The sequence below is a fragment of the Asterias rubens genome, chromosome 6 (genome assembly GCF_902459465.1).
Source record: "Asterias rubens chromosome 6, eAstRub1.3, whole genome shotgun sequence".
Classification (NCBI taxonomy): Eukaryota; Metazoa; Echinodermata; class Asteroidea; order Forcipulatida; family Asteriidae; genus Asterias; species Asterias rubens.
Window position 1 is genome coordinate 10,757,374 of NC_047067.1, and position 21,768 is coordinate 10,779,141.

Below are 21,768 nucleotides of genomic sequence, written 5' to 3' on the forward strand. Positions count from 1 at the left end.
CATCAGCAGTATAGCTAGCAATGGTCTATTTTGTTAGTTCCCCCAACACCAGTCCAAACAAACAATTGCCAATCAGTCTTTAAACCGTTAAAATCCTGTTTACATTTATCCTGAATTTCAGACTCCCCCCCCCCTTTCCTTCAATACCTGAAACCGATCTATAAAAGCCCCTGTTGAACCATAGAGAAAACGGGCCCCTAATTCAAGCAAGCGAAACACCCAGAAAGACGTCACCCCCCCCCCCCCCCCCCTCCAACCCAATCTCCTGAGTTACTTTTGTGTCTGTTCACAGAGTGTTTAACGACTGCTACAGAAGAAACACGCATGTTTATGAATGCAAGTTTCTTTGTGGGGTTAATTCCTTGACTACATTCATGTAGCCCACTGGTGGCCTGTGGGTATATAAAGATGAGTATTAAAATAGCCTCATAATGAAGTGGCTCAAAGGACCGAATACATCTTAATAATTTAGAGAATCTTAGAGATACATGGGGTACATGTATGTGAAACCATTTATTCCTCCATGGTGAAACTCACTATAGTAATTTATTAATGATGTTGCTGTAACATGTTCATTCAAAAAAAAAAGTTGATGCATAAAGGAACTTGATTGAATAAATCATGGGCAGTATTCAATTGCAAAAGGAACTACTGCATGTGCTGCACAAGGGACATAATGCAACTTTTATGCAACTACATTGTGTATACTGCAAGAGGCCGATTGCACAAGTACAGTAAGAAAATAAATAAAGCTGCCAAGAAGATGGATGCCATGCTGTAGTTTACATGACCGCTTTGCCTCAAAATCAACGTGCCATGATGGTTGCCAGTGTTGCTTGGACTCGGATTTCACCTTCACGCATGTCGATCATGCCCATCGACACACACATGGGATGTTCCGCATGTTACCTCATCGAGGCAACACAGGGCATTGACTAAATGTCCTAGTTTTCCTTGTACCTGCTGCCCTAGGTCAATGAAAATACTGTTGCCCCTGCAATTCTCTCAGCAAAATATACGCTCCCTGTAAACAACAGGCAAACACATTAGGTTTACACTCGCTCAACTTATCATTCATCCCTTACTGCAACACTTAATAGTCAGCTTATTGACAATCAATATCGCATTGTGTTTACCACAATAAGCGCCTTTATGCTTTTAGTTTACACTGTTTAATGATTTAATGTTCCAATACACAAAAGCATTCATCACTAACAAACTTGCAGGTCTTTTTGCCTGCTACCACCATTTACACTAAACTGTGTACGGTCAATACTGGATGTAAATGTATCCCATTAACATTCAATCAGTAGTTTTTTAGTTTACTATGCACTGCTAGATTTCACCAATTGAGGGATGAGTGGGGATGGGTAAGGGTAGCCAAAGATAGTTCCACTTAGTGTGGGGGAAAATCCTCCATCTACAACAGATTTTGTTTCACTATCCAGATTCCACATTTTTTTTTTTTTTTTTTTTTTTCTAACACAAAACTGTGCGCCAAATTGAAACTGATTTTCAAACTTGCCATGGAAATATATTTTAGTCTTCTACATGGACGAAATTCTCGACATATATGAACATCAGTCAGCTTGTAACGGATATAGCCTGAAATATAATTTGACTTTATATCAAAATGGTGCACCAATACGAGTGCATAATTACATGGAAACTACTTGTTTGTCTTTGAAATAAATTGACCTTAAATTACAATCAGTTAACAAAGTTTTAATGTGCAATATAAATTCATAGAGTCGTTTTTAGCACTGTTTTCACAAACCTTGTTCAAACTTTTGATTTGTTTGTTTCTCTGGCACACGCATCATATACTGTGCATACATGTATTAGTTAGCACAAAATGGTCAACACTGCAGGGTCGTTTTTATGTCGAGGGGGACCCATTGTTGTACAATGAAACCGTATTTGAGTAGACGATTGCACCTATTTGCAATGGTTTGCCGCAATCAAAGTAATAAAATGACACTTTGGTACCGTTGGATGATCATTTGGGAAAAACAAGAGTAAACAGCGTTGGAGTGGGTCATTGAGACCGGGTGAAAGCTCAAGTGTATTAAATAACGGTTTTTCAGGACAATACTAATCAACGACTGGCAAACTTTGTACTTCAGAGTGTGTTTGCATGCGAGTGATTAACAAGATCTATCGCTTGTATTATTATTTCCAACTACCACAGACCTAAAATGGGTTTAACAAATTGCGCTCACACTAATCATGACACCACTTGAGTTGAATATTAAAACATTTAGTTTAAATTCAGATTTATTAATAAGTACAGAACTCATGTTCACATGAACAAATCATTTCTTATTTCAAATCTATTGCCAGTTTTGTTGTCTGGGAAAATTCTGGGAGGAGTCTTCTAGTTTTAACTACATAGGAAAATGGGCTTCCTTTCAAATATTTAGGTAAATGAAAAGTCTCTTTTAGTTCACACTAGAGAAGTTTCTTGGCAAATTACTTGGGAAAACTTGGTTGATCTGTTCAAATTTAAATAGCCATTTTCCCTGGAAACAGCCCCTGTTTTGGAGTACGATTTAAGCAAGTTAACCCTTGGGTTGGTGCACTTGTTTGGTGGGTGTTCATTCTTCCCAGGAAAACTTGGACCAGGTGTGAATGGCCATTCCCTGGGAATTTCCTGTATTGCATTTCTATTTGAACTTGTTCTGACCCACCCACCCCATATTTCGGTATCATAATGTAATAATACACTGAAGAAGAAGTGATACCTCAAATTACAGATATTTTAGATTTTAGATACATGTAGGTTTCATTTATTTATTATGAGCTGATCAAATCACAGATTCAAAGAAAATACAAAAAAAAACATTTTTTTTTAAAACATTGACTTTAGACCGTATTGCATATTTTCACGCTCAAATATCTGCCCTAAAACATTGCGTATGTGCGCGTGTTCGTGTGTGTGTGTGTGCATGTGCTGTAGAAATCAAACCGGGAACGCTGCGTGCTGCATGTTTCATTGATGTACACATTTAGACGCGCATAAGGTTTACCCTACAAGATGGTGACTTTCATAGCAACAAAGGGGTTATTCAATACAGTCTATTCTGAATGACCTTTTAGTATCAGATAATTTGATTGTTATACAGCAAGACTCTTTTTTGGGGGGTTAACACCAAAGTGCAGATCCCCATTCAGTAATGTTTGCAGTGTAAGCGTGAAGTGCTAACACATAGTCCTTTTGAGGGGGGAGTTCCCTCCTTTTTCTCTCCCTAAGCTTTTCAAACATGGGGAATGCTCCAGCCAGTGTAATACTTTGGCTAAACATTGCCTTAGGGGTACATGTAAATATACACACCAAACAGCCAGTGAACAAAAACTGTCTAGTCTGTCTGCATACATCTGGATTTAGTCTCTTCCTCCTTGGTCTCACCATGCCAGAACAAGGAGATAGATTTGTACAACCGATTCAAATACAGTAATCGGATTTGGTGTGGGGATTATGTTTGGGGTAAATATGTATACTGTGTACATGTACACATTAATTCTATTAAAAACCAATTTTTATAAACACACTTTAGTGTCTTATCAGATTACTGTTATCATTACAAGGCCATAGGTGGAAAATCTAGTACATGTACAGTACACTTAGGCCAAGTAAAAAAAAAAACATGTTCCGCCCGCTTCCTTTTTACAGGCCGCCTCCTTTTTTATTTAATTTTTATTTAATTTTTTTATGCACATTTTTTTTTTTTTTTTTAAATAGGGTTATTTTAAATGATCTCAGCAAAAACAATCTGAATGTCTTGTCTGAATGCCTCGACTAAATTGTTTCATTTATGTTTTGTGTATTTCAGCAGTAGAAAAAACAATGGATATTTGACATTTTAACAAAGAAGGGCGGCCATCTTGAAATAAAAAATAAAAAATAAAAAGCCCCTCTTCCTCCTTTTTTTGAAAAACCCGGACGTGAAACATGTTTTATTTTTTTACTCGGCCTTATAACAACATGTATTGTTACACCTCGGTAACAAACTCTGAAGTTTGATTGGTTCAGAACCAATCATGTGACGCGCAACAAAACCGGGCCGGGTAACATGAAACGTGATGTACACCAGTGTACATCACCTTGATCGTTCCCAGTGTTGGTCGATTTCCAGCGCTCGAAACAACCGCGGGTTCGAGGGAATTGTTTCCCTATTCGTCTGCTTATTAAACAATGAATAGTCCGTCGCAATAATGTTTGAAGATGACAACAGAACTTCGAGAAGAGGAATAACAATTATACAAAGGTACAACAAAACAATTGTTGCACGCTGTGATTGGGGTCCATGGGACCCTCGAGGGGAAATGACACCCTCAGCTTCACCTCACCTCGGGTTCCATTTTCCCCCTCGAGTGTACAAAATGCCATGGACCCCGTCACAACGTGCAACAATTGTATACACGTACTGTCACATGTAGGCATCCTCTGTCACATGTAGGCATCACATGTAGGCATACTATGTTCGCTTTAACCCCTTCTCCCCCCCCCCCTATTTCTGAAAAGAACCAGTTGTTGATAACCAACACTAATCAAAAGAGACTTCCATACTGTTGCTGCAAACTTATTTCTTGGTTTATTACCAGCCAAGTTTACATTGTTGTGTCAGGTGCCCCACTCAATGTTTGCTTGTAGCAAAGAAATGTTCTGCTTAACAGCTTTAGCATTGGGCCCTGATAAGCAGAAAATTCTGCTATGGAAATTTATTTACCAAGCAAGAAATGGCTGGTGTACCAGCCACAGCGTTGGTGACTGTTTGGTATTCTGGCTGGTAACCTATTTTTGCTCAGCAAGACTCTATTGTGCTTAGCAAGTATTTGTGCTTACAGGCTTTATGCACTTAAGGCCCTGGTCTTACCTGTTTGCCAGACACCCATGCACTCAGGTACTCATTCCACTCAGGATCTTGCAAGAGCTCCGCATTGACTGTCATACTAGTCTCTCCAGCACCTCCCTGACGTAACATCGGCAGAGAGAAGGCTGTAGGTGCTGTACGAGCACGCTCAGATACATTAGGAGGTGGCTCTGAGAGACTCCGATGGTGGGGGTCATGTGGACCAAGGGCTGCCGAGGAGCTATAAGTACGATCGGGGTATAGGAGGTCATCCTTCGAAGCTTGAAGACTAGAACTTTTTGAAGAGCTGTATCGATACTAAAGGGAAGAAAACAAGAACTTGTAAAGACTCATTGCACTTTGAAAGTCCACTTGTTGCGACATTTTAAATTCTTAAGTTTTGCTCCACTAATGCAACTTTGAGAAAGTAGACTTTTACAAAGTTGCGTACTTGCCTTGGTCATGGTGCCCTGTGCTTTGGCTGTGGTACCCTTCGCAAAGTTCCCAATACAATTTTACATTTTTCTCATAGACGTGCCCCTCACCAGAGGAAAATTGCTTTGCCCCTTCAAGAGCAAAGATCAAGGTCTAGGAGCATGAACTTTTGCGAAACTGGCTTCAGGCCGGCAACTTTGCTGTAGTCATTTGCTGAAATGTTCCAAGCGCAAACGTTTGTTATAACTTTACAACCAGCCTTTTAATCTTTTTATTTAATCTTTCCACATCAAATGTTTTTTAGTGGGTATTTTTATGAATCTTAACTGCTAGAACTGATTTTCCCTAACAAACAATAGAGAGCCTCATGTAAATGTAAAGCACCTTTCAAGCACAACAAAGATCGCATTCCGGTTACAAGCGTTAATCCCACAAATCAACAAACAACATTGTGAGTCCAGTGTAATTTATACATTTCTACAAAGTTGTTTAAATGGCGTCGTTTCTACAGGTCAACTTGTACTTGTAGCATAAATAAATAGAACAGTCCGTAAACTAAACAACGTTGAACTTCAGGATTTAGTGACAAGCTTTATTCGGGATCATGTAACTGAATGAATAACAAGCATTACAATAAAAGCTTTGACCTAAATATTCTCAAAAGGTCATGTGGAAACATTAATATCCCATTTAAGTAGTTTTCAGTGAGAAATTTGTCAATTGAAAATAAGAAGTCTAGTAGTTGTACTGAAGTTCATGAAGTTGGTACATACATGGTTAGAGCTTGGGACCTTGTTTGCACATAATCATTCATAATCATTCATATATTGCAATTTTGCATATCCTGGTGTCATGTGTTTTCAGTAGGATAACAGGAAAACTGTTCACAATCAAAAACTAAATATTTTTTTCTTCAAATCATCTATCCAATTTTTTAACAATAACACTTACACTTCATGGTGTGTTGACATTTTTAAAGTTTTGGTTTTTCGTTGCGAGAGACAGTCCGCCATTAACAGTGCTTATGCATGCACGCCATTGGAGCAACGTAATATGTTTTCACACCTTTCATTGATTGGTATTTTATTGAATATTCAGAAGCTAGTATGACGTGCAAAATAAATCAAAAATATTATTCAATTACTACTTAACAAATTTAATTACATTTTTGTCCCAATGCATTATGGATACTATATTATTAGAATCCAGAGATACCATAAGGCATGAAAGTAAAACACCCCCCCCCCCCCCCTTGAAGCACACACACTTCATAACAATCCGTTTTCCCCCATTTCAGACCAGTAATGTTTGATTTCAGGAGATAAGAAACCAATCTATGATATTTTCTCTTTAATTTAGACTTAATATTTATTATGCTTATTGGAATTTATTACAGGGATAACTTTTCGTATGGCGCCACCACTTTTTCACTCATTTTTACAAAAAGGGATATGTCAATCAGGTAAATTAGATACTATATTATTTTATTTCGAATGAAAAAGTGGTGGCGCCATACGGAAACTTTTCCTATTACAGTATGCAGTAAATAAATAAAAATAAAAATTTTGTAATTTTCACTTAAAATATTTAAATTGTTTCCCCACATTTGCACACCATAGAATCCCAAATAGTAACCACCTTACGTGATCCATCTAGTGACTAAAGCAGAATGAAACTCAATCTAGCAGATAGTAATTTTGTTTTGAACTTTCGAGGTTGGATGATGTTTCTTTGACTCATTTGAATGTTGGCATAATAATGCACTTGTGATTAGTACCAAAAATCAATCATTTTATAAATGTTTGAGCATAACCAACGACAGGAAACTTTATTCTCGGCATGATTAAGCCTAATGAAAATACAGACCGTGAGCAAACTGCGTAGCTTCTGTCACCGGTGCAGCTTGCACAATCTCGCGGTAAACGGGAATCAAAGTTGGGGACCGAAAACATATGAGGGTCGATAACGTATGACGCTACGATAGTATTAGTTTTGCTTTTGTTGAGTGAGTTTTCTTTTACTCCTTAGTTATTGAGGACTTCAGACATCATACATGATACTTACAGGAGTTGTTAGTTGTATTTTTCCACCATGATCCCCAGCTCCGTTGACCCCATTAGCCAAGGACTCTAGCTTTCCACGCACCTCTCCCCTCGGGTAGGTACGGGACCGAGACCGGGGCCTCCGCGGCTTGGGCAGGCGGAGCCCAACGGTGGTCGACCGTGGTTTCTCGATGTCATCACGGTCGTAGTGGAGAGCGCAGAGAGTCGGGAACTCTGTCATTTCGGTGCGTTTACAGCCACCACTTCTTGCCAACAATGTGGCATTTTGTTACCAGTACTACCTTATAAATAGTTCATCCATTGGTGATGTATTAAAGATGTGCTGATATTCTATCCACGAAGGAAATAAACTAGGTAACAGAAGACATTTTTTGTTGAACTTCACATCACACGATTAATTTAACGGGACGGACATCGACGTCGACAGGAGGCACGATGGGCACAATGTGTACACGGAATCCAAGTGACTCGTCCATATTGATAACGGGGTTTCAGCAGTTGGTTAGAACCAAGATACATTTGTTTGTAATTATCGGTGTTTTGTTTGTGTCAACCAAAAATTCGCTAGAAAAGGATTTGATAAATGGACAAAATTAAATGTCTTAGGACTTAGTATTGTCATAAATTCGCTGAACACGATGAACTATCATACATTTGAAAATAAAAACACCCCTAAATAATCAAAATAGAATAGTCCCACAGCAACGTTTCCGCTCTGCTGCTGACTACATACTGCTGCTGCGGAGCGCCGCGTAGCATTTGCGTTGAGTTATCTATCTTGCGCCGCTACGCGGCGCTATACGATCTTTGGCTGTCACATTAACAAGATATTTTTTCATACAACACGACAGATAAAATGCTCTCCATTTCAGTGTACTTCTACATTATTTATGTCAATACTTTTCAGATAAGGCCGAAAAAGACTGAATTTCAGAAGCCCTTTCGACTAATTAGTATTCAAACCGAGGTCACGCATGAAAAATCACGCCAACTCGCGCAGAAAAATCACAAAGGAGACTTATCATTATCATTATTAACTGCGGGTAGACTGCGGTGCCTCTTTGCTTCTGTTGGTTTGACCCCGGCCCAATTTCTTGAAGCAGCTGATAAGCACAAATAAATAAGCTTACTAGACAAGGTTACCAGCTAAAATTGTATGCCAAAGACGTGTACAATTTGTGACAAGTACTTACTCTATGCATGGAGCAATAAACTAGATGCAAGTACTGACCCTGTTCAGTTTTGCTAAGCAGTAAATTTTGAAGCAATATTATTTTCTGCTTAATCAGCTCTATGAATAAGCACATCATAAATTAAATCTTTGACATTGTATTTATTCATCTTTATTGATTAAAACTTCATCAATTCCATGGCCACAATTAATTCAAAAGCAAATAAAGAATGGTGTATTATGGTTTGTCATGGATTTGATACTGTGTAGACTGCAGGTATACCTTCAGGAATGCTGGTCATCATCTCGCCACCCAGCAAGCTCGCCACCGCCCCCTGCAAAGTCGCCCCCTAACCGGCTCATCGCACGGGTCGTTACAAAGAAGCCCCCTGACAATGTCGCCCCAAACAATGTCGCCCCCTGGCAAAGTCTCCCCAGAAAATAAGTAAGGATTCTTGCGGTAGTACAATGTGTATTCAATTAATATTGTATTGGAAAGAATATAAAGTAGAGCCTACTGACAATGTCGCCCCCGGCCAATGTCGCCCCTTACGAAGTCGCCCCCAGAAAATAATTAACAAATAATATTAATAGGCTAAATAGCAACTACTGAATTACAGATAAAATCGTAAGACTAACTGTTTCTATGGTGGATACTTTGTGGAAATTAAATATTCTTTCGGTAATGGCTTAATTATTGTATTGGAAAAAATGTAAGTTAAAGTCTGCTTGAGGAAAAAAGTCATCAATAATAATAAACTCCATGCACAAAGTTCAAATTTTTGGTAAATGATTTTATTAACGTCGCTCAATTTAAATTTTAACACCAAACAAATACTTAATCTGTTTTGGTTTTTTTAACAAATAATATTAATAGGCTTAATAGCAATTACTGAATTACAGATGTAACATTTTACAACAAATCGTAGACTAACTGTTTCTATAGTGGATACTTGGTGGAAAGCTTAATAATGAGTTTCTAAGTGCAAAACTAAAATAACAATGAGAATGATTTTTGGACATTATCTCAGAAGTTAATAATAATCACCGTTTAAAAAAGACATCTTTCTAAAGCATAATTCAGGTGAACTGAAACAAAATGTTAGAAAATGAACTTTCCTTTGCAGTTTGTGTAAGAAAATTTCTACAATTTATTATAGGGGAATTTTACTTGTATCTTATCATACCTCTTTTTTAAATATAATGATAGCCCAAACATATTTTTATGGTTCTTAATTTTTATGAAATATTTCTCATTATAAGTATTGCTTTACTTGATTGGCTTCGCCTCGGATTCCATTTCCCCCCTCGGGTGTACAAAACGCCATGGACCCGTCACAGCTTGCAACAACTGTATAATGTACCCAATTCAATTAGAAGGTCAGGCTCAGTACACAAATCAAAATTTGTCTTGGTAAAAATTCATCACATCTCAATTTTCAACAATAATATTATTTATTAAAACCTTAAAACACATTGCTTTTATATTTGGCTCTTTGGACTGTGAAGTGTTTGTGGACATAAATCTAATTGGGAAACATGTTTTAAAATTATCATTCACACTATTTGCCTCAAAACTGCAAAGTTTTCCATTTACTTTGTGAACTAAATTGTCTGCTAATTTGAGGAGTCCAGAATAATCTTCAACAAAATGGCAGACTGTACTGTTAGCTCAAGAAGGGTATAACAAGAAAACCAAACAATTTTAAGGTATATTTATGTGTGGGTCATTTTTTTTCAAAAATCAAAAAATCTTTCCAACCATGTAGGCCTATTCTTTCCATAGCAAGAACTTCCTATAGCACAAAACACCAAACCCAAATGCAACATATCCCTTTAAGCATGTGAGGTAATTCAACATTAAAAAGTCAGGCTCAGTACTTATTATCAAACCTTGTTGAAAATTCATCACATCTCAAATTTCGATCACATTGTCATCAAAACCTTCTCCAAGAGAAACATTGCTGTTAGATTTAACACTTTGGACTATGACATTATTTGTTACATGTACATGGGCAATTATATCCACACTAATGGGCAAAAACGTGCGACATGGAAAGGGAATGTTGGATAGTCACAAAATTAAGTTTGTTGCCATGTATTTTGGTCTGTGTACATTCAGAAGCAGATGAGGATTGTGGTTAACAAAAAAAGATGCATGTCTTACAAAGTTATCCCTTTGGTCCATTAGTGTGGAATTATTGCCCACATGTATGATATGAATATGGGCCCAGTTAAATAAAGCATAAAAGCAAAACAACTTGCTCAGCACAGAAAAGTATTGCTTAACAGAAACAGGTTTCCACCCAAAATAACATAGCAAATAAGTTTGTCAAGAGGTGTTTTCTGCATGCCTAACAGCTTTATGAAATAGGGCCTTGGTTGGAAACATGTTTTGGAATAGTGTATAATTATCAACACTAAAAGGTGCTTCAAATCTGTGTGGTTTTCCTTACACTTTGTGTTTTGTGGAGTCAAAAATTCTTTTTACTTTGTGAACTAAAATAGTCTGCCATTTTTAGGAGTCCATAATTTGCTTCAACAAAATGACAGACTATGTTACTTCAAGAGAGTATAAAAAGAAAACCAAACAATTTCCAGGTACATGTTTATCTGTGTGGATCATTTATTTATTTATTTTAAAACATATTTTCAACCATATCCATTTCACAGCAAGCACTTTCTAAAGCCCAAAACAGTAACACCCAACTCAAAAGCGACGTGTCCCCTTTAGGCATGTGGGATAATTCAACAATAAAAAGTCGTACTCGGTACTTTTTATCAAACCTTGTTGAAAATTCAGCAGCCATTTCAGGGGAGGCCTTGCAGGTGGGCTGCCTCCCCACACATCTTCCTGCACATCTCAGAGTGTCATCTTCTCAAGGATTCCTACAAGTAAAACAAAAAAAATATTGGGATTGAGCAAAGAAAAAAATGCCCAGTCTGTTCACCTTGAGGTTTATTATTTGATAAGTAAAATAAATAAAGAATACAACACATGATAAAACAACTTATTGACCCAAACGACATGATGTCATAATAATATTTGTAGTAATAACTAGTTCTTATATAGAGCACATTTCACAATAACCGTCTCAAGGCGCTTTACATTATTGCATTGGTCAATTGGCCATAACATTCTTTTAATCTGTCTCAGCTCCCTTGGGGGTATACAACCTGGGCAACCCTATGCTCTAAGGGCTTTTCATACACAGTATCAACCTCTACCCTAGCTGGTACCCACTTATAGTGTCCCGACCGGAATTTGAATACACACTCCGATGACCTAACCATCAGAACTTAAATTTGATGATCAGGAAAATCTTTGTTGCGCCATTTTGAGAGTGTTGTACAATGAATTTCTCCATGATTGTGCAGTTAGTGAACATATTAGGTGACACTCAATCCATTAAACAGATTTTTAAATGCCTACCATAAAATTCATATGTAATTTTACTCCCATAATGGCAAATGCTGCAATCAGCAGCCTTAAATGACAATGACGCAGTGGGTCAAATACTCATTTTCATTACTAAAATTATTTGAAATTTTTGGCAATCTCAAATATTAGTAAAATGTTTTTCAAGTAACAGAGCCTTATCCCAAGCCCAGGTGGGTTGCTGGCAAAAAATTAATGTCCACATAAAAACATTCTGACTTTCTAAAACAGATACTTTCTTCCTATTCAAGGTATTAAACCTGCCTTGCTAACACAAAAAATAAACTTGGAGGGGGGTGGGGGGACATCAAACCTTTTTCAATTCTTCTTCCTCAAGCCGCAACCTCTCATCTGCTTCTCGCTTTTTTCTCTCCGACTCTTTTATTACTCATCTCTAAGACTTTTTTGTTCTTGTCACCGTCTAAGTCTGTGTTACTTTCCAGGAGAATGGTTTGGCTTGGTTGTTTACTGCCACAAAGAGTGAGGAGAAAAAAAATCAATTAACAAATTGTCACATGTTTTGTTCTCAATTTATATTTGGTTTACCGTAACACCATGTGTATAATCTACTTACTGGTTACATGATTACATTAAGTTGAGAAATTGTCTTGCTATATATTCTACTACCGCAATTGTTTGCATATTGTCAGGTAAGGGTTGAAAACAAATATATTAAACTCCATATTATACATATTTAACCTATTTATCATTTACAAAGCGGCAATAAATTCACCAACAGTGACACCACAGGCCAAAAACAAAAATCGGATATAGTATAAAGGTATTAAAAGTGAAGAAAACTTAATAAGCAGTGGTATCAATGTAATGTGACGTCTAACCTTACACTCTAACTAGGCCTAATTGGGGGATAATGATGTAAAAGCTCCTATTCTAATCTAATTGATGAGCTAATACACCCAAACTATAGTATCAATAATAATACCAGACATTTATATGGCAACATTTGCGCAACACAAAACATAAAACAATAAACAAATATACACAAAGCAATTGTTACAATAGAAAGCAAACTACGTATACGAGTCTCAAAACAACATTGATAAAGAGGCACAAGACATACCAGCCGTCGATTTCACAAAACTCTTCCTAACTTAAGACTAATCCTAGGACTTAGGACAAGTCCCAAACCTGCACTGTAGCATGCAGACCTTTACATTTATCCTAAGTTAGGACGAGTTTCGTACTAACTCGAGATAAGACGAGTCCTAACTCTTTGTGAAATCAACCCCAGGCATGTTAGTATTAACTATCCATGACAAAAATGAGGAAAAGAGAAAACCAGGCAAGAAAAACAGAAGAAAAGATAATATTCCTGTACTTTTGTACACAGAAAGTGAAATATAAAGGAGGAAAATCAAAACCCCAAAAGAGGAAGTCATCTGAAAGGACAAAACTTAAACATGTAAGAAGTCTGCAATGGGTTTTGAATTATAAAAATCATCTGGAAGATAACAATGAATGAAAAATGCATACATGTTTCAATATGAGGGTGACAGATAAAAACAAACAAAACTTAGTCTGCAATGGGTTTTGAATTACAAAAAAACATCTGGAAGATAACAATGAATGAAAAAAGGCATACATGTTTCAATATGAGGGTGGCAGATAAAAACACACAAAACTTAGAAGTCTGCAATGGGTTTTGAATTTTAACACAATAACCTGGAAGAAAATAATGAATGAAAAAAGCATATTTCAATATGAGGGTGACAGATAAAAACATCCATTTAAATAGTATTGAGGGAAAAATATGTTTATAAATTTACAAACCAAAATAAGAAACATTTCATAAACAAGAAATCAAAAACGTTCAACAATATTCAAACAAAAGTATACAATATGAACAACGATCAATTAAAACCACAATTTTAAGTCTTGTAATGTACATGTATAATATCAAATAATAAACCACAAGGGAAACCAATCAGGTAAATTTTTTTAATGATTCCGGGAGCAGGATTTGAACCAACGAACTCCAAATTAACGTGCCAGCACTCAAGGCCTTATACTTCACGAAAGGTAACGAGGGCGATTGCCCCTCTGGTCATTGCCTTTGAAATGCTCCAGTAATTTACAATTTCCACATAAGGTGCACCATTACCAAGGGAAAAATGCCTTGGTGCCGGTGCCCTTTCACAAACAAAGCATACAGGCCTGCTAACCCTGTGTTGGCGGGCTCTCCATTTTGTCAATATCTTAGTTCAGGGTGCCATGTATTATTGTTTCTACTATATTACCTTCCAGTATGCACTAACAATCCAATCAAACCAGAGTGTGATATCAGGCGATAACCCAATCACAGTTTTCATATTGCACTCTGAGTATTGTGAGTGTCAATGTATCACGCTTCGCATACGGTCAGTGCAAAAGTTACATTCTGAACTTTGCATGGCAACACCAAAAACAAAAACCCAACCTAACCTCATTGACTTGATTAGGCTGGTAGATAAATAGTTATTGAGTGACATGAAATCACATCGATGATGAGAAAATATTTAAGTACCTGTTGTCGTCATAGTTCAGCCTCTTCCTTGAGGGCGCAGTGGGCGTAAAACTGAAGCGGACCAATTAGATTCCCTCGTCGACGGGGCTGTGAGGGACAACCTTTGAGTTCTCTCGGCATTGAGTTGTTGTGGCCTTGGAGATGACGTCCCGTTGACTAATGACTTTGGGAGAGAGGTTGGACTCTGGGTTTCCTTGGTGCAGTGGTAGTGGACGGACAAGTACCTGGGTATGAGGATGCGACGACGGAGCTTGGAGTACTGGAAGGCGTCAGCGTCAAATTTGTAGCGCTTAAGATGAATGATAATTACCCTGAAAGAACAAGATAAATTGCCCCACTATCAAGTCCAGAAAACTCATTTGGTTTGACAGGTCGGACAGAGGTGATGAATGATCAAATAATCAAACAAGGACAGGAGAATACATGTTGGGAAAATGTTTTCTGTAAGCTGATTGGTTTGCTCTGCGATTAATTGGAAAACAATCAGTCACCACTTATAATTTATAACAGTTGCAGAAATTAAGAATGACTCGAGACATAGTTCTTGCGATCTTCAGTGTCCGTTTGTAAGGTTGCGGTTTTTGGAAAGGCGAGAATGAAAGACATAACATCTGATTGAAAACCATTGGACCAATTTGCATTCGAAAGCTTTGTAAGTGACAATGATGAATTTAAACAGGTTTACGAAGACAAATTTATCAATTCTTTAGAAAAAAAAGTGAAAATGAAAGACAGCACTACCTTTGATTGAGCACCATTGGACCAATTTGCCATCAAAAGCTTTGCAATTGATGATAAATTGAAAAACTCTTATACCAATTTATCATTACTATTGACAACATGAAATTCTCAGCAAGGAGGAAAATGAAGGTAAAAAAACAGGGTTTGCTGTTCTGTTACTTCGATTACCTAGGATTATACTAGGATAATTGCACAGTGGTAACAGTTGGTGAAAAAAAAACAATACACAGATGGACATCAGGGCATGAAAAAACATGCACAAACACCAATGAACAAAGGTATTTAAAAAGGCAAGACATATATATATATAAATCCTCAATCTAGGTACAAAATAGGGCTACTATAACCCAATATAAAAACAATATTTTGTAACTGACAAAAATAAATAATTCTTCAATATTATCAATCTTTAAAGACACTGGCACTCATATTGGATTTTGTCCATTAAATGCTGATTTATAGGCAAAATTATAAAGAAATATACATTATAAGTCACATGTAAAAGTTCAGCTGAATGCACTGCTTAGTTGCTAAGAAAACAGCAACAAACAGCTTCCAATCGGCATCACAAAAAACACATCCCAACAAAAACTTCTATTACCTTGGTAGCTTAGTGAACTTATGCGTGACTATAGCCTGCTTGCAGTCACATTCTCCGCAGGCATACTCTATACCCTCCTCTCTGAAGAACTGCTCCAGCGCCGTCTGGATCGACCCGATCGGGTTAGAATGACTGAAACATGGACCAATAATAACAATCGTTAAAAGGAGTCCCTAACCACCGGTTCTTTTCGGAACCAACACTAGTCACATAGAGATATTCACATGTTGTCACCGCAAACCTCTCTAAGTTAGGCCGTGTTCGAATTGGCGACTTCGGCTACAGCTACGGCCATTCTTCAACACTGACAGACGCGCTGATCTAGCCGTAGCTGTAGCCAAAGTAGCCAATTTTGACACGGAATTATACCACAACCTGGATCGACCCGATAGGGTTAGAAATACTGAAATATGGAAAAGTTTAAAACAATTGATACAAATATTGAATTGTGACAATTAACATTTTAAAATTTAAAAAGTATGGCAATGAATTTACTTTTATAGAGAAGGAAACTTCTCCAAAAATCACATTATTTTTGTTTCCTTTTGGTTTTATTAAAAAATACCAAACAACAAGTCCGGTAACAATTATTAAGTTTACAAAAAGTGACATCAAGAGTTTATGATGTATATTAGAATAATTTAAAGATAAAACATTAGTCATTAACAATTAAAAATTATAGAAAAAGTGATAGATAAGATATATAAATGCATTCGCTAACACAGAATTATTGAGGTGCAGTCGAGTCTGAGTGAAGTCCAGTCTACCTTGTCATGTGGGGAAAAAAATTCTGACATTTGAGAACTTTGAGGAAGAGCCGAAAGTAATCCAAAAAGGAGAACATTCTCAATACATGTACAGATTACAATAGATATTGCCTTGGATCTCGTGCTTAAAAAGACATTCAAAATACACAATATATCGTTCAAAATTAGGGAATACATTATGACATTAACAAGATCTCCTGTACTGTTTTTAACACTCCAGTAACATAGCACACAATTATAAAAATACAATGCACAATACAGGACACAATAAAACAGTCACTTAAAGACTAAAGGAAACAAATGTCAGCACAACACCCGCACTAGAAGCAGCCCAACAAATCACATTGTCTCAGGAATAAAATAAAGGTTTATATACAAGATACGAGAGTATCTTATATACAAGAGTTCTAGAATAATATCATAGCATAATATCAGAACCCTCCCAACTGAATGTTATGTGGCCACAAAACGGGGAGGAATACAAAACGGAAAAAATATTTTAGAACTTTGTTGAGCCAGAGCCGAAAGTAAAAAAAAAAAAGAGTATTCTCAAGAGAATAAATGCTGATATGATGATGATATGATGATATGATGAGAGAAAAAATAATTGCCAAACCTCCTTCTGGGCATGTCCAGCGAGAGATCGTAGAGTGCATGACTTCAAATTCAAAGTTCTTGACAATCGGGCAGTCGTGCGGATAGCGAGACCTCAGTTTAATTTTATCATCATCCGTCCCTGGGGTCTCGTCCAAGGGGGAGTTTAGCGCCCTCTTGTTGGCCCTTTCGGTGCCGTCTTTGAGTTGATCCAGGCACTGACAGAGGAACTCTTGCGCATCCTAGAAATGCAGAGGTTTAAAGACAATGGACACTATTGATAATTGTCAAAGACCAGTCTTCTCACTTGGTGTATCTCAACATATGGATAAAATAACAAACCTGCGAAAATTTGAGCTTGATTGGTTGTCGGAGTTGCGAGATAACTATGAAAGAACAAAACACCCCTGCCATACGTAGTTGTGTGCTTTCAGATGCTTGATTTCCAGACCTCAAATTCTAAACTTGAGGTCTCGAAATCAAATTCGTGGAAAATTACTTCTTACCTCGAAAACTACGTCACTTCAGAGGGAGCCGTTCCTCACAATGTTTTATACTATCAACCTCTCCCCATTACTCTTTAGCAAGTGAGGTTATATGCTGATAATTATTTGGAGTAATTACCAATAGTGTCCACTGCCTTTAAGAGTTAGTTGGATTACTTTGTTGTAGTGCATTTCCTTTTGACAAAATTCTATTGTCACGCAGAAGTTTTGAGGCAGTTAAGTATGGCACCACTGCTCATTTAACAACAATATGGCAAGATGCATTTCGCAAATACCACTGCTAGCAAGCGCAGACTGTTGAATGAGGTGCATTGTGCGATAGATATGGATAAAATTTGATCACCAGCTAGACCACTATGCACCTAATTCCAAGCTTTACGCACGCACCCCAGTATTTGCGAAAAGGTGTTTTACTCTGATATTCATATCGACACTCCGGCAACCAAATGTACTCTGAGATATTAACAACACTCTAGCAAGAAACAATGTAATACTCAGCAATATTAATGGCTCTTAAATATTAGCCTTGCATAAGCAACCTTTACAAAAAAACAATACAAGTGGGAGTGGAATTCATATACCTTATTAATAAAAAATGGACAAGGTTGGACTATATCTGCTCTTCAATAACCTTGCCGGCTAATCTGGATTATACAAAGTAGGTGGAACCTGATAGAGCTTGATTGATTGATTGACTGATTGATTGATTGATTGAATGATTGGCTGATTGATTGATTGATTGATTGATTGTACAATAACCCAGGTCAGCTTGATTTTCTCTGAAGCAGCACCATTAACATAATGCAGATTTGATTACTTACGTGTTGCATAAATCCAGAGAATCGAGCTGCCGTTGTGGAGATAGCTTGCTTCACTTTACGTAGATACACCCCAATGCTCTCCGCTGAGTGATTGCTCTGCTTGGCGCATAGCAATTGAGCTAAGGCCCTGTAACAGTAATCGATATATCAATACTTATGAGCAAGATCACAACACCTAAAACAAAAGAATTTTGACAGGGAGATTCATAACAGTCACAAAACTTTTCACAAAACTGTCCGTGTTAACTGCTTTGCAGAGCAAACAGGGGTTGCCCTCAACTTTTTTTTCAACTGGCCAGCAGGACCAGTTGGCTTGATTTTTCACTGGTCCGCCAGGTTTTTGACTGGTCCATCAATTTTTTTATGTTATTTTTTTTTTAACTAATAGTATACTGTTGTATACCAACTGCTCGATTTCCGATCGTCGCTATTTCAACATTCAACATTAATTGCAACGTAAACTTAACTGCACTGGAAGCCATACTTTATTTATGTGTACCAAGTTATTGTGTTCATAAGAGGGCTCAATGTTAGAGTATTTTATCCTTAAAAATGTAATAACAATGTTATTAAAATTAATTTAAAAACAGGTCAAATTTAAAATGTCTTTATTTAGGTAGTTTTTTTTAGTCCACAGTTTATTGTAAGCACTCTACATAAAAGTATTCCTAAGTAAGAAGAACTTTTTATGAAGAAAAAAAAATAGTGTTTTTACTATAAAAAAAACACCCAAAAACACTTTAAAACCGACTGTTAAAATATCATTAACTTTTTATGTACTGCCTTCAAATCTACTGTGGGGGAGGGTTACGTGCGATCGCTCGAGTTGTTTTATCATGTATAAACATTGCCTATTTGTAGTTTTAATAAGTATTCATAAACATAATACATCGTACCGAAGTTCCCAAAATCTTCCCACTTTCGTCCAGAAAAACCCCCAACAAAAAGTAAACATCAAAAAAGTTGCAACATCCATGATGAAGCATACTAGTTAGACAGTATTTTTTTTCAATTATGTGTATGGAATGGTCGGTGCCGGCGTCTGTTTTGTGAACAAAAGCAGCAAAAACAGCTGCGCCTTTGTTTAACACATGATTGCATTCTAGAACCCAGGTCTTTCTTGAAATCAACCCGCAAAAAACCCCAAACAACCGCGCATTATATGTGACCCAAAAAAAACAATGGGGAGGGGGAGGGGGAGGGGGAGGGGGAGGGGGAGGGGGAGGGGGGGGGAGGGGGACACGGCGGAAATGTGCTAACTAATAAACATCAGGGTGTCCAAATGGAACCAATAAGACCTGGGCAACATTTCATAAAGCCTGTTATGTTAGCACAAAAATATGCTTAGCACAGACCAATCTTGCTCAGCAGAAATTGGGTACCAGCCAAAATTCAATCAAGTTAGGATTGTTGCAACTGACGCCCCACTCAATTTTTGCTCATCAAATAAACTTGCTAAGCAGTATTTTCTGCTTAACAGCTTTATGAAATTGCGACCACTTTTAACATTGATTTAGAAGTATCATGGCTGAGCAGTATAGTGCACCGAACTCAAGCTCTGGTGTTCATTGTCAGAGAGTGGGTTAGAGCCTCGGATGTGACGATAAGCCATATTGAACCCTTGCAAGCACGTCACATGCAGCAACTGCATGATGCCACGCTCACCATGTTGGTGGTCAATAGAATTACGTGTAAGTGCCGCATTGCCTAAAATGCGCACTTCACTGAATAACACACGTTTACATTGACCACCAAAATGGTGCATCCAAGATTATTCTGATGATGACGTTAGGTGAATTGGGTTAAAACTCATGTACACTACATAACAAGAGTGGACCTGATAACAAAAGTCCACATAATGTAGGGGATTGAAACACTGTGTGAACTTGCACACATTCACACAGTGTTATTTGAAAGTGTTGAAGAATATGATGCCCCAACCCACCCACCCCAGTTTTGCCAGTGTTTACGCCACATCTTCTCTGACAAGTCTCAATCGTGAGGGGCCCAAAATGTCTTACCAGTAGAGACTTGATTTCTGCATGAGTGGAATGATGTCTTGATTCTGCATGTCTGCAGTGAAGCATTCCAGACAGAATAGCGACTGGAGAATGGCGTTCATGTAACACGTATTACCAAGATTTGAGAATCTGGCGGAAAAAGTGCACAAATCAGACAAATCGTCACCAACATTACAAACGGACACACACAAATACAAGTAAAAAGTAGCAATCCGGGAAAACAGCAATGAACATTTTTAAAATCAAGCTCTGTAAAAAAAGTTATGGGTATTTTCAACTAGCTTTCTAACAATGGTTTCTTGATGCTTTGAACTTTATACATGCGTCGAAGATTGCAAAAAGGCATTTTCCGTTTTCACAAACTGACACCAGATAATACAACAAATAAGCAAAAAATAAAAAGCACATTGCACATTGAGACATTTGAGATAAAAACTAATTAATGTTATTATTGTTATAGATGGTAATGTTACATTGGTGCTAAAGAATATTAATGCAGTACCCGTGTTAACATCTATTATATCGTTGTGGTACCCGCTGCCAAAACATAGGATTCAAACTGCCTCTAGCTACTGGCAGTCACGGTAGTCTTATTGGTAAGACACTGCTCTAGAATTGCAAGGGTTGTGGGTTCGAATCCCACCCGAGTAACATGCTGGTGATATTTTTTCACAGCAATCGGGAAAGTACTGAGTATACAGTGCTAACACACATCGGTGAAAGGGTAAAAAAGTAATAATAATACTTTTTTTTTTAAGTGTGTGAATGACCTACCCTTGTAGACTGATCTGAGACGTCTTGACTGCTGTGGGGATGCTCTTCTGCCTCCAGCCGGGTAGCTTGTGATCGGGTACAACCTCTTTGAGTTAGAGACGCTCAGGAATCCAGGGGTACGCTTTACCGTGACGTTAGAGTTGGTTTGCCTGAGGGGACAAACAACATTAAGAATATGGGACTTGAGGCATTGCACGGTGGGGTATCAATAACCTAGGTATCAATGTTAGCGATAACAACATGCGTATCTACTTGCTAGGTAGATTTCCTACCTTCTGCCTAGGTAGTATTTAAGAAGCAGGACAATTCTTTTCAGAACTGAGAAGTCTCCCCAATAGACCCTTGCCATGAAATATGTAAATTGCACATAGCGCGTGCGCACTAACGTTTTGGTTGGCAAAATGAGGGAGCATTGCGCTGTTTTTTTAAACGGCTAATGGGTGCGTGACGCAGACGCG

General features: G+C 37.6%; 2 protein-coding genes across 7 annotated transcripts in view; both read right to left on the reverse strand.

Moving 5' to 3' along the window:
- The window catches only part of LOC117291577 (titin-like), a 48,142-nt gene extending 40,367 nt beyond the window's left edge, over positions 1–7,775 (reverse strand). For all 6 annotated transcript variants that reach the window (XM_033773389.1, XM_033773386.1, XM_033773388.1 and 3 more), the window contains exons 1-2: positions 7,353–7,775; positions 4,878–5,171 (exon numbers count right to left, since the gene is read on the reverse strand). In XM_033773389.1, the coding sequence (XP_033629280.1) occupies positions 4,878–5,171; positions 7,353–7,571 (513 nt within the window). In that variant the 5' untranslated portion in view covers positions 7,572–7,775. The remainder of the gene's footprint in view (positions 1–4,877; positions 5,172–7,352) is intronic.
- Positions 7,776–11,342: 3,567 nt separating this feature from the next.
- On the reverse strand, positions 11,343–21,402 carry LOC117291807 (ubiquitin carboxyl-terminal hydrolase 37-like). The gene is made up of 6 exons (XM_033773720.1): positions 21,311–21,402; positions 20,537–20,665; positions 15,828–15,959; positions 14,486–14,796; positions 12,275–12,429; positions 11,343–11,411 (listed from the first exon to the last, which is right to left on the reverse strand). Exons 2-4 carry the CDS (start codon positions 20,635–20,637, stop codon positions 14,502–14,504), a joined length of 528 nt encoding a protein of 175 aa, XP_033629611.1. The 5' UTR covers positions 20,638–20,665; positions 21,311–21,402; the 3' UTR covers positions 11,343–11,411; positions 12,275–12,429; positions 14,486–14,501.
- Between the last annotated feature and the right edge of the window lie 366 nt (positions 21,403–21,768).

Excerpts from the sequence above, each read along its gene's own strand:
- LOC117291807 (XM_033773720.1), bottom strand. The coding sequence starts at position 20,637 with ATGAACGCCATTCTCCAGTCGCTATTCTGTCTGGAATGCTTCACTGCA. Across the intron at positions 15,960-20,536 it reads CAGAAATCAAGTCTCTACTG|TCATTCTAACCCGATCGGGT; the intron begins GTAAGACATTTT and ends TCCATGTTTCAG. Across the intron at positions 14,797-15,827 it reads AAGTTCACTAAGCTACCAAG|GGTAATTATCATTCATCTTA; the intron begins GTAATAGAAGTT and ends TTGTTCTTTCAG.